The sequence below is a fragment of the Aplysia californica genome, unplaced genomic scaffold, assembly GCF_000002075.1.
Source record: "Aplysia californica isolate F4 #8 unplaced genomic scaffold, AplCal3.0 scaffold00276, whole genome shotgun sequence".
Taxonomy (NCBI): domain Eukaryota; kingdom Metazoa; phylum Mollusca; class Gastropoda; order Aplysiida; family Aplysiidae; genus Aplysia; species Aplysia californica.
In genome coordinates, this window is record NW_004797546.1 from 172960 (window position 1) to 186032 (window position 13073).

Here is a 13073-nt window from a genome sequence, read left to right on the forward strand (position 1 = left end):
ACACTTGGAACGCCTACCCCCTGGCAAAGAAAAGGTTAAATCTTTTGAGTATCCTGACCTCAACCATATCAGTCTTTTTGTTTAGTAATTTTCATTCATTTAGATTGTCTTCAAGCAGCTTAAAAAGCCTTCATCTCCATGCCTTTTATGCTACGAACAAGACGAGTCAAAAAAAAAAAACTTGCTTTTTTTTCATTATATGTCAATGTGTGATATCTTAAATTCAAACATACTACAGTCTAGCACACATATAGCGGATAGATTTTCAGGTCCCAAATTTTTTCTTATGCATTTATAATCCTTGTATTTGAAACATGTACATATCAAAATGTGCACATTGAATGAGAAGATTTCCACATTCAGTTGATTTTGCTGTGTGCATGTTAAACTGCATATGGATTTATAATTCAGTGTTCTGTGTCCCCTTTTTGAGTTTTAATGTTGGTCTTGAAACATAAAAGTAACATTACGGGAAAAAATGTTCTGGTTTGCTGAAGAAATATGAAGGAGGCTGGATTTTTATCTAACCATGATTATTCATTGCTGCTAACAATTTCAGTCTTTCTGTTATTCCTATTGTATGAAGTCTGTGGCTTTGTTCCTCGCCAGCGGACTGAAAACTCGATGCGCATTTTGTTGGCACAACAGATGGAGGAACAGAGGCAGCAGCAGTCTACTCAAACGTCCACCTCATCGAGTGTCCCACCTGTTGACATCAAGCCCAGCAAAAGTATGTTGTTCTTTTTCACTTCTGTACAGTTATCATCTTCTTCTCAGGCGCATCACACTTGAAGAGTGGTATCTATTATATACTGGGCCATCCTGCTTAGCTCCTCTATTGGCCTGTACAGCTTCTCCTGCAGTGTTGACAGGCTTGGCTATGTTGTTATTGAAAAGTGTGAAAGTATAAGTATTTTAGTAGTATGCAAACATCAATTTATGTCAATGAGATAAACAACAATTTGAGTGGCTTTCTTGTTTCCTTTAATGCTGTTGAGAAGCAGATATATCCTCTGTCCTTGTCAGCATCTTGATAGCTGAATCATCTGTATTAAGATCATTTGAACAATAACATGTAAGTGTAAATATTTCATGTCATGTGGAAATGCTAGGAGATGGTCCTACTTCATTTCTGTCCTTGCTTCTTTGATGTCCCTTTGTTGTTTCTGTCTGTCTGTCCCTCTTTTCCCCCATGCTGAATGACCATTATTGTGTTGATGTACTTCTCGTTACTCAAACAAACGGAAATGCCAGTATGTATTTCTATTTTCCTGCCAGCTTTGCCAGATGGTCATGTTGAAATTGGCAAGATTATTTTCAACCCTCGTGCTGTTCTGGGCCATGGTTGTGAAGGGACTTTTGTCTACAGGTAATAAGTAGTGCACTCAGACATAGGGGCAAGTAAACAGCTATTCAGGGGAATTCAAGACTCACAATTTCTTGGAAAGCTATTCCCAAGTTCATTCAAAGTAGGGAGAGGACGATCAATATTTGTCAATAGATTGAAGAGGAATATGTGTGTAGAAGTTAATGGTATTGTAGGTTTTATAAGTTAGCTTTTGCTTTCTTTTAAGGTGTTAATGTTTCTGGCCAGGTAACATTTTTAACTGGATACAAATCACAATTCCTGTCTTCAGTGTTCAAGTACTCTGGGCACTTTCGGCTCAAATAGGGATGGATGCTCTGTGGACTTTACTAAAAATCAAGGTTTGATTTTATCAAAGAGAAAAAAATGTACTGGAGTTGTGTTTCTTTTAATTTTGAATTCAAGATTGTTTCCTAGGTGCCGCCTCGTATGTAAGCTGACTTTTTGAAGTAAAAATTTTTATGAATTATTAATTGTGTGATTTCTTCAGTGGCAAGTTTGACAATCGTGACGTGGCTGTGAAGCGACTGCTGCCAGAATGTTTCAGCTTTGCTGACCGGGAGGTGGAGCTGCTGAGAGAGTCTGATCTGCACCCCAATGTTATTCGTTACTTCTGTATGGTAAGTGGACGCTATGATAAAAAAAAAATTTTATATGGGTAATTTGGTTGGTTTTTGGTATGTTATGTAATTGAGTTTTTAATTTTTTTTGCCTAATTATTTTTACGGTATTTGAAGAGGTTAGGGTAGTTTTTTGTAGGGTAATATGTCTTGTATTGGCTGGGTTTTGTTTTCCATTTTGTGAACATTTTGCGTAAATATTTGTATAGAGGTTTATGAATAATAAAAGCACGAGTTATGATTAGAAGGGATTATAAGAGTATGAAACGAGGGAATTTTTCAGCAGACTCGGAAAAGAAAAGTGTTTTTTTCTTTATTTATGTTTTATGCAACTGAAGTAGATGAGAGTGCTTGTCCCCAGTTTTGTAGCTGAGTTCCAGTATTTGAGCTTAATCTCGGAGTATAAAACAGGTGGGATAGACAGTGGAGTCTGCTTACACCGAACAAGGGTTTTTCTGAAAACAGTGGTACACCGAAAGAAAATATGATCTTTAAATTTGTTTTCCACTATTTGAGTAACTTCTGTAAACTGGAAACCCAACTAAATCGAAGAAGATCCAGAGGACTTGCAGATTTTACTTTAGATAGGCCCCACTGTAGTCCTAACAAGGTGGAGATCATATTCTCAAAAAGAATACAAAGTGATATTAATAGGTTGTACCTCTTATTCACCCTTCTATCACTGTTTATCTCTGACTTAATTTTGTTGCAGGAGTCCGACAGTCAGTTCCGCTACATAGCGCTGGAGTTGTGTGCAGCCACTGTGCAGGACTACATAGAAGGCCGCTATACACCCCCACACCCTCTCCCAGCCCTTGACATCCTGCAGCAGGCTATGGCAGGCATCGGTCACCTTCACACTTTGGATATAGGTTTGTATGACTGAAGACAAAGTCAGGGGGTTGTAAGAGAGGCCACTGGTTGGTACTACTTTCTTTATCATCTTTCTGAGGATTTTGTCTTTGTGGCATACTTTTTTTCTAAAACCAAATAGCTGTTCTCATGTCTTTGTGCTTCTTTTCCACTGATACAAAAATAGGAAAGATGTTTTTATAACTGGTGAGTCTTAATAAATGACGATTGAAAGGAACAACTATTGGGGTCATTTTTTGTTGTTGAATTTAAAGATGTGGTGTAACTAGATAGGATTAATTTATTGTGGGGATTGAGCGAGGACAAACACCTAGTTCTTGGTGATTGGAGGGCTCCAGGGGTAGTTTCTATTTATTTTTTTGGTCCTTCTGTTGTGTCTGTCTGTCTGTCTGTCTGTCTGTCTATCTATCTGTCTGTCTGTCTGTCTGTCTGTCTGTCTGTCTGTCCTACTGTTTCCCCATACTAAGTGATTGTTATTGTCTAAATGAATGCTTTTCTGTACTCAATTACATTTAGTACTTGGTTATTTAAGTTTTCAGAAAGATGAGAAAACAAAATCATATGACTATATTGTGGAATTTTCTTTGAAAAGTGGATCGTATTTGATAAGATTGTTTTCCTTGTAAGGTCCTCAAGAAGCAAGTGAAACAAAGAAACTATCCCTAGTTAAAATAACTGTATACCATTGTGAAAAGGCTGAATGAAAGTCAGCTTGCAGGTACTTGGTACTGCAGTTGGTTAAACGGCTCAGCCATCTCATTTTTGCACTCTTTGTCCACTCGAGATAGCAATGAACAAACACGATTAAGAAGCTGCTCAAATTTTCTAGTACTGTTAACCTGTCTGAAATTTCAGTTTCCTCTTAAGTAATGGAATTTTGTTTGTCCATGACATTGTTCAAGACGTACAATGCATAATCTCCAATACTGTATGCTCTTAAACAGTTTCATATGCTATCTGGTGAAGGTCCATTTTAGTCCTTTGTGTTTGATATTCCAAAAGTTAAATATGTGTGCTCCTCACATGCATCGCCAAGTGTTTGAATCAAGCGTTTTCTACTTCTACTTCCAGTTCACCGAGATGTGAAACCACACAATGTCCTCATCTCCCTCCCTGGGCCAAAGAACGAAATTCGTGTCATGATCTCTGACTTTGGCCTGTGCAAGAAGCTGGCTGCAGGACGCTACTCCTTCTCCCGCCGCTCGGGGGCTGCTGGGACAGAGGGCTGGATCGCTCCCGAGATGCTGGATCCCGCACAGAGAACGGTGAGTGATGTTTTTAAATGATGAGGACAGTGAAAATTGAGTAGATCAAAATTTGTTTCTGTTTGTAAGAAAAGAAGGAAAAGAGTGTGGTCCCCTTCTCCAGAACAGCCTTGGAGGAGGGGGGGGGTGGGTGTTGAGACTGGTGCTGAGACCTAAAATGATAAACTCTGAGCTCTAGAGATAGCTCTGTGGAAGTTTCTCTCAGTGTCTTTGTTTTATGATTTAGTTTTAGATTATTAATCATACCTTGAAATTGTAAACGTTAAATCTATATTGGTTTCATATAGTGGAAAAGATTTAAGGAGTGCTTCTGAAAAACTAACCCCAAAAACATCCAAGTTGGTTCTGAAGTTAAAATATAACTTTTTGAAGAGACGAAGTAAAATTTAAGTAAATTTAGAGTAGGGGTCGGCAACCTCTGGTCTTTCAGCTGGTACTGGCCTAGTGAAGGTTTCCGTCTAGCCTCATGCCCCTGTACTCATTATAACATCCAGTCTAGTAGGTTTTGCATTTACAATCATACACATTGTTTCTCATTGTACTCCCTGGCTGATTTTGAGCAGAGACCAATGTAGGCATCAATGATGAAGTAGTGACACCTATTCAGGCTACATGTAATATGCATTTCCCCACATCTCTAATCTTTTGTTGAAAAAAAAAGCAAGAAAAGATGCATAATGTAGGTACAAGTTCTAAAATAACTAGAGGAAAACAGTTTTCCTTCTCTCCTGAAAAATTTGCTTTCTAGGCTTAGAGCATTTGAACAGCTTGCCAATGACATGGCCCTGACCCCATCAAAGATTCTGTACTCAGCCAGTATGTTTACCAGTTGTCTACTGTTGTAAGTTTTGAAGTGATTGTTTCATACTTATGAAGAGGTTAGTCAGACAGAAAGATTTATGGTTATGTTGGTTTGTTGAACTGTTGGGGGGGGGGGGGTGTTGCCTATTATTTAAACCTCAAGTCTCATTACATGTAATTTGTCTCTAGACGTGTGCTGTGGACATGTTCTCTTCTGGCTGTGTCTTTTACTACGTGCTGACCTCGGGCAAACATCCCTTTGGCGAGAGTTTGCGACGTCAGGCGAACATCTTGTCTGGAGACTGCAGTCTACACCACTTGCCTGGAGATGGTAATTGATGTCTACTGTACATCAGGCTTTTTTCGTGCACTCCTTTTATTTTTTGCGTTTGCCCATTTTGTTTTTTGCAAAGGTATGTTATCAGTTATACTCGTGGCATCAGTAGTCTTGTGGTTAGGCTACCAGACTTGTAATCTTGAAGTTGGGGGTCTGGGGGGTTCAAGGCTGAGGCCCGACGTTGTGCGCTTCACCCAGATGTGAAGGGGTACCCGGCCATAGACAGCAAAAGATTTTGTCAGTATGTTAGTGTTTGTGTGAATATAAAATGGCAGCTTGAGCTGTATACTTCCCAAGAAGTTGAGATTGTTTCAGGATGCTATCAGGTCTGCTGGGATAACAATATAGACTGTAAAGCGCTAGAGCTTGCCGTTGAGTTGGAATGTACGCTATACAAGTGCTATCTATTATTATTATTACTCCTAGATGTATACTAGTATGAGTATGCAGCCATCTCATTTCAAAATGCAGTCAATGCTGTGCAGTGCAGAAAGTAAGTTCAAACAAAACACCACCAACATGTATTTTGCACAAGGATCATATTTTGCACATTTTTAAAGTGCGTACAGATGTGACATTAACATTTCACAAATGACTTGAATTCGGGAATTTCTTTAAAATTGTTGAAAATTTCAAATTCATGAAGAGTGCAAAAAAAACCAACCCCTCGGTATACAGTATGCAATGGTGCACAGTTGTTGCAACTGGGTTTTCGCAAAATTAGTTGTCTCCTGTGTGCTATCTTCAACTGAGTGATAATATTTGTCTAGTTGTGGTATTGCTATTTTGTCAGTTTGTTCACCCTGAGTTGCTTTGGGAAAGAGGCTTTTTTTCTTCACTGAGTTGAGTTCGATTGGGTCAGGGGATCTCTGCGTACAGAATGTTAACACCTCTCCTGAATGTGAATGCTATTGTCACGCTGACATTTTATCTTGATGCAGTTTTGAGGATGGTAAATCTTCCCAACAAGAGCCTTTGCTTTCCCTTGCCAGATATTTAGGTGCAAACTGGAAGCACACTGGTGACCCATCAGTGTCCTGAAATGATGAATTAAATACAATGAAACCTGCTCAAATGGCCACCTGTCTAAGACAATCACTGTACAAACAACCACTTCCCATTTATCCTCCTTATGTTTCTTCCACATTATAATGACGCTGTCCAAAATGTCCACACAGACAACTACTTTTCTCCTGGGCAATAGGTGTCCATCATGGATAATTTCCACTGTTGCTGAAATGGTGAGGAAAATACCACTTTGGTCCCTCTTACGAAATTTGGGTTTCTGTGGCAAGTACAGTGCATTCATAGAAAAACAACGGCAACAGAGGAGCAATGAAAGTGTAGCCTTCTGCCTTATCTCCTATGAGTTTTTTTAACACATTGAAGCTTGAGAAGTAATGACTTTTTAAAAAATTGTTAAGTTGTCTTTATACTTGAAAATATATAGCTGGCATACTGTTATTATAGATTGGTGTTTGGCATGGTAAAATTTTCTTTGTCAAAACTTTTAAAATCTCATTTCAGAGAACTATGTCGCTCGACGTCTGGTGGAAAAAATGGTATCTCTAGACCCCGAGCAGCGGCCTCAGGCGGGAGTGGTGCTCAAACACCCACTGTTCTGGTCCAAGGAACGACAACTGGCTTTCTTCCAGGTATAGTGTAGTCAGTGCTTTTTGCGCTGTGTGACATTTTCTATACAGTCTAGTGCACTCATTGTGAAATTGGTAGGACACAAAAATTATTTCGCAGGTACAAATTTTGCTATGTACTGATTTTAAATACTAAGAAATACAAGGATAAGAAATAATTGGGGACCTGAAAATCTGCTGTCATGTGCGTGTTGGCTACGTGTGTGTGCTAGACTGTAGTTTCATTTCATTGAGTATGTGTCTCTAGCTTTTGCTTAAGTATTTGATTGCAAGGATTGTTAACATGCAGTAGTGTGATTATACAATGGTCTGGAGCACATGACAAGGATTTTATCAAAGTTGTGGGATAGAAATTGCACACTGAACAGATTTAGAGCTGAGGTAAATGAAACATAAGGTCAGTGAAGTACGCCATCCCATAAAAAGAATTTCTTTAAAAAATGGGCTTCTTCTAAATTATGCTACTCGCAAGAGGGAAACAAATTGATTATTTCATATACATAAATATTATTGGTCTGTGCTACATAATGCTGTGGGTTTTTTTAAAGCCAAGGTAAACTTCTTTAAATGTCAATCTGCACTAGATTGTGGTTATCCTCAGCTGTGGTTATCATTAATATGGTATATTGTCTTTTTGTTTCTTTATTTACCTTGCTTTTGAAAGTTTTCAATTGAATTGTTTTGTAATTCTGAGCTTGTTGTGCATTATTTTAAGATTTTATATTTTTTGCTCTAAAATGCTGCAAATCATCGGCGAGCCATTCAAATGTTCTAAGCCAAGAAAATAAAATTTTTCAGGACAGAGAAAAAAAACTTGTTTCCCTCTTTTAATGATTGTTCTTACTTTATATTTATTTTCTCACCTCTTTGGACGTTTAGAATTTGAATTTTTACAAAATATTTCTTGAATACATGCATCTGATACCACAGAATAAGAAGCCGCATTTATTTATTTTTTTCCCAAAATTTTGGGTTTAGTACTTTTTAACAGATGGCGGATGAATGCTTTTGACAAAATGAGTTACCTGTGTTTGATCATTGAAGAAATAGGTTCGCTTACTTATTAATTAGACAAGTCATCCAGGCTTTGTTGTTTGTGTCGTTGCTTTGTATTTCTGAATCAGTTGTTTCAGAGTATGATGTTAGCTCACATTAGAAGGTTATTCTTTTATTGTTAACACATAAAGGGCTGTATATTCTCATTCTACTAGCAAATCTTGGAATCGTTTGGGTTTGGGGGGGGGGGGGATAAATGATATTGATAATTATAATAGTTGCATTTATATATACAAGACATATATTTTACAGCATGCTGTAGGTGCTTTACAACTGTTGTTACCTTAGCAGACCCCTGAACACTCAGAAACGTTTTCGGGAAGCAGCCAGTTCCCTTTACCTGTTTATTCAGATGTTTTGTACACATAACTCCAGGATCTTTTGAAAGATTTTTTTTTCTTTTTTATCACAGGATGTTAGTGACAGGATTGAGAAAGAGGAGGACACTTGTGAAGTGGTGGAGAGGTTAGAACGCCAAGGCCTGGCTGTGGTGCGCTTTGACTGGAGGAAAAATATTTCCCCTGTCCTGCAAGAAGGTGAGCTTGCCAGCTGTGACGATGATTGAGTGTGATCTCTTTGGACTAGATGGGTCCTCATGACTGAACTGACACAGAAAAAAAGACTGGCTCATATAACACTTTTTGAAAACTGAATTTAGCAAGAATTCTCTTGGATTATAACAGTGAAAATGTTTCGCAATGACAAATTTGTTCACATTGTGTAAGACAGTCTTGAATAATCCAGAGTACATAGGCATACAACAATATGCATGCATATATATATATATATATATATATATATATATATATATATATATATATGCATATGCATGCATATATAATATATATATATATATATATATATATATATATATATATATATATATATATATATATATATATATATATATATATTTCTCTCTCTCTCTCTCTCTCTCTCTCTCTCTCTCTCTCTCTCTCTCTCTCTCTCTCTCTCTTTCTCTCTCTCTCCATTGCTGTTTTGCTACCAGACTACTTCTACTATGCAAAAATTAATTATCTTGACATTGTGTTCAATCACATTCATTCTTCTTCTTAAGTACTTCGGAGTTAAAGAAAAGATGCTAGGTGACACTCAAGTTGAAATGAGAATCATATTGGGGGGTTTTTCTGAGTCTCGCAAAAGAACCCTCTTAGACTTAACCTCTTTGAAATAGTCACTATGGACTTGACATGTCTTCATCTATTTAGCTTGAATTGGTCGCTTTTATGAACAAGCAGGCTAACCCAGATTTCGGGGGTTTCCAGAAATTTTTACCTACACCAAAAGTGGGCATTGCCCTACCTATAGAAGAGATTTGGTTTCATTGGTGTGTATATTTGTTTGGTTATAGAAAAACTCTCCTTGTTTTTTAAAGAACCTGAATAAGGGACAAAAACTTTACCTTCGATTTTCTCGAAACAGCTTTTATCGGGATAGCACCCTTGTGCTTAAAAGTGACCAATTATTCCTTACGTTTTTCTTTATGTACTCAGGGGTTAAAAGCAAAATGTAACCTATACAGACATTGAATGTGAATTTCAGAAGTAGTTCTTACCATTTGCGACCTTGATTTCAGATTTAAGGAAATTCCGCACGTACAAGGGGACATCCGTGAGAGATCTACTCAGAGCTATGAGAAATAAGGTGAGTTGTACACTCTATTCAAGGCAGATGAATATTATTTCCATCAAAACATAGACAAATAAACGAGCTTTATGATGATATCAATTTCTCTGAATGCCCAAAAATTGACGAGTGCCCGATTCCACCACATCACAACTCATTTTAAATAGGATAAAAATAAAGATGAATATTTTTGTTCTAAATCATAGAAGGGATCAGTTTTGCTCCTCAATTTCACTCTCATTCTTAATTTTGACCTTTGGATTGACTTTGTTCTGTGACAGAAACACCACTATCGCCAGCTGCCTGAGGCAGTCCAGCAGACTCTGGGTGCAGTGCCAGACGAGTTTGTGGACTACTTCACCTCCCGCTTCCCACAGCTACTTCTGCACACGTACAACGCCATGGAGTGCTGCAAATACGAACGCCTTATTGCCCCATATTACTACTCTGAAGCGTCTTCTGCCAAATGTAGCCCTTCACCTTCTCTTCCCACTGCGACCTCCGAGAAAAATAGTGCTCCTCAGGCTCGAACTCAGAAAGACTGTGGTGACAGTGATATGGGTGAAGGTGATCTCTCTCACAAGGTTGAGGCATCAGGTTTAATTGGTGATGGAGTTGGTGAATTTGGGAATGACTTTGCTGTTCAAGATCCGATGATGACTCAAAGAGGTGGCGATGAATTACTTGGCAATAGGACTGTTTTGGCATCTCAGCCTGGCCACGATATTGCTCAGGGTGTGGATGATGTAACAGCGATGGGTGACTACCATGAATTATTGCCTCATGACCACAGGGTTACTGGTGGTGCAAACCAACAAGTCGATTTTAAAGGTGCCAATGACTCTAAAACTCCTCTTACGTCTCCTTCCCAAGATAGAACTGGTCCTCAGCAACCTCTGTTTAAGCTCACTGGTGCATGGGGAGACACTGTGGGTGCTGGTCTGCAACCTTCCAGCAGTCTCCAGCCAACAACGCCGCGACTGCTTTTCAGAGAATCCTCAAACAGCCCCCCTGCCCCGAAACCAACTCCTAGAAATTATCATCATCATCAGCAGCAGCAGCATCGTCCTCATCATCATCACCATTCCCCTCCCCACGGTGGCCGCAGTGAGAGAGGAGACACCCCCCGCAATTGGCGGGATCCTCGGCCAGACTCGCCTCAGAGATTTCCACTGTTCAGGAGTAAAAACAATCGCAATCAGAGGGGTCGGAGAGTGCCCAAAAGTCAGAGTACAACATCTCAGGATGATCAAGGGCGCAACAGTGTGTCTGAAGCCAACTCATAGTGGCTCACCATGGGTTTTTTTAGGACTTTGTTCTCTGTGAATGAGTAGATGCCTCTTGTGAAAGTTGTGGAAGTGGTATGATCAGTCAAAATGAAAGTTGTTGCACAGTGAGACTACTAATATATATAATTTTTTAAAACCATTTTTACATGTTATGATCAGAGGCTGATTGAATTTTGCACTGTGTGAATAATTTCAAATGTAAAAATTAATTATATTTTGAATATATCAGTGTTGTTGGCCAGGTCAGGCCAATCTACGCTGGAAAGTTCTGTCTCTCAGTACAGATGAGGGCTTGTGACAGCAGTTGAAGATCTGTCGGCTCTGGTCATCCTGACCATCTTGCACTGCTCAGCTGCAGCAATTCTGTTGCCATATCAGATCTGCGCGCCTTTGGAGAAAACCGATCACCACCCTCTCTGTCTTAAGCAGTAGGCTCTCTTGTTGTGTGGCTGATGTTATAGGCCTTCAGGGAAGCAAAATTTCTCTCCTATTTGCTTGTTTTTAGATTCATGCTCTGCAACTGAGACTCCAGTTTGACTTGGTGCAATACAAACACACTCTTTCAGAAAAACGAAGATAAGTGCCTATTTTGGAATAGCATTTAGTACAATATGTATGATTTGTCTCTATTGTTCTTACTTGTGAATGCTTTTCTAATCTTTTCATTTATAAGGTCTTAAAAAATGCAAAGCATTGTTATCGTTGACCTTTTTTGCCTGTTGCCAGTCAGTTCCTCAGATTGGTATGGGTGGGCCATCGGTTCAGTTGGTTTCATGCTGAGACAACATGGTGTGGATGGCCATGGTTTGAATCCATAACTTGCCTTTATAAGGCTCTCTACCCCGTTTTGCTTGTTGCTATTGGAGATCATTGTTATTTTCTGAGTTCTTTCTTTTTAAATAACCCTACAGTGGGCAGGGTTCAGGTAGCTTGTGTGTACAAGATGACATCATAGAAATCAAAGTGTTCAACTTGTTTCACCTGCTGAATGAAGGATGGTGTGCAGCACCAAAATCTCAATTGAGACCAGAATGGTTTTACAGTGCCTTTTGATGTCCAGTTTCATGGCATGACTTTCAATATGATCAAGGAGGATCATGTGCCTACTCTATGGTTTCTCAGCTACAAGAAGGCATAAGTGTACTTCTCAGAAATTGTGTAGGCTATACAGTATAAAAGATGTCATGCTCTAGATTGTTTTTCACCATAAGTTTTTGTCTGTTCGTTAAAAACAAATGCTTGAAAGACTTAATTTGAAAATGTTGGGGGGATAGAACTCACTTGATCAAATTAGAAAAGAACCAGTTTAAGTGGTGAATTTTTAAATTCTATTTTTTATTTGTTTTCCCAATCAACATTTATTTCCTTAACAACCTTTTCTACAAAAGAAGACAATTTTTTGTTGACCATCACTCTTGTTTTCTTTGGTAAAAGAGCAGGCAGGGGACAGGTGTCGCTGCTTAAATTTTGCTTTCAAAGGGCCTGTTCAGCTCAGCAGAATGTAGGCCAGGGTTGTCAAATTTAATCATACACCGGGATGAAACTCAAATCACATTTGATGTTGCGCTGTATAAACACTGGTTGAGCAGTCGAAAACAAAACCTTTTTCATACAGTAATACAGATTCAAAAAGACAAAAAGTTGAAATAATTATTAAGTAAGGCTTGTCAGTTCTCGCTTTTATGGCTGATTTGTCAGTGCTGATATTTTGGCATCTCATCTTGGTAAAACAAGTTTGTGTTTTAACATCTGTGGCTCTTTCTTAAACTCGATCAGCAACTGAATTTCTGCTAAAGGCTTACATTTGCAAATGCAGTGGAAACCATATATAACATGCCTGGTAATAACAGGGAACCAGCAATAACAGGGATTTTTTAAATCCCCATTTTTTCTTGCTCTTTGCCTCTATTAAAAATTATCGGCAATAACAGGGCATTGTCTGAGCCCAATCGGTTATAGCAGGGACAAAGGCTCATTAACAATGTGTAAAAAGTAAAAGAGCGAGAGAAAGAGAGAGTTACGCAGTAATTGAGCAAGCCCACGCAAGCCACGCAAGCCACGCTACTGCTGCAAGCACACGAATTGGGTTAAGCGAGAGAGGGCTGTGGTGTGCTGCAGACTTTGGTCTTTTAGTCCTTAGCCTAGCTACATGCACGCCTAATGTGTC

At 38.8% G+C, this 13073-nt stretch overlaps 1 protein-coding gene across 2 annotated transcripts in view; it reads left to right on the top strand.

Moving 5' to 3' along the window:
- LOC101860903 (serine/threonine-protein kinase/endoribonuclease IRE1) overlaps positions 1-11927 on the top strand; it is a 47020-nt gene extending 35093 nt beyond the window's left edge. For both annotated transcript variants that reach the window (XM_035970504.1, XM_005101244.3), the window contains 10 exons: positions 610-730; positions 1279-1369; positions 1857-1986; positions 2699-2858; positions 3931-4124; positions 5115-5256; positions 6790-6917; positions 8383-8506; positions 9568-9635; positions 9899-11927. In XM_035970504.1, the coding sequence (XP_035826397.1) occupies positions 610-730; positions 1279-1369; positions 1857-1986; positions 2699-2858; positions 3931-4124; positions 5115-5256; positions 6790-6917; positions 8383-8506; positions 9568-9635; positions 9899-10903 (2163 nt within the window). In that variant the 3' untranslated portion in view covers positions 10904-11927. The remainder of the gene's footprint in view (positions 1-609; positions 731-1278; positions 1370-1856; positions 1987-2698; positions 2859-3930; positions 4125-5114; positions 5257-6789; positions 6918-8382; positions 8507-9567; positions 9636-9898) is intronic.
- Positions 11928-13073: the final 1146 nt, after the last annotated feature.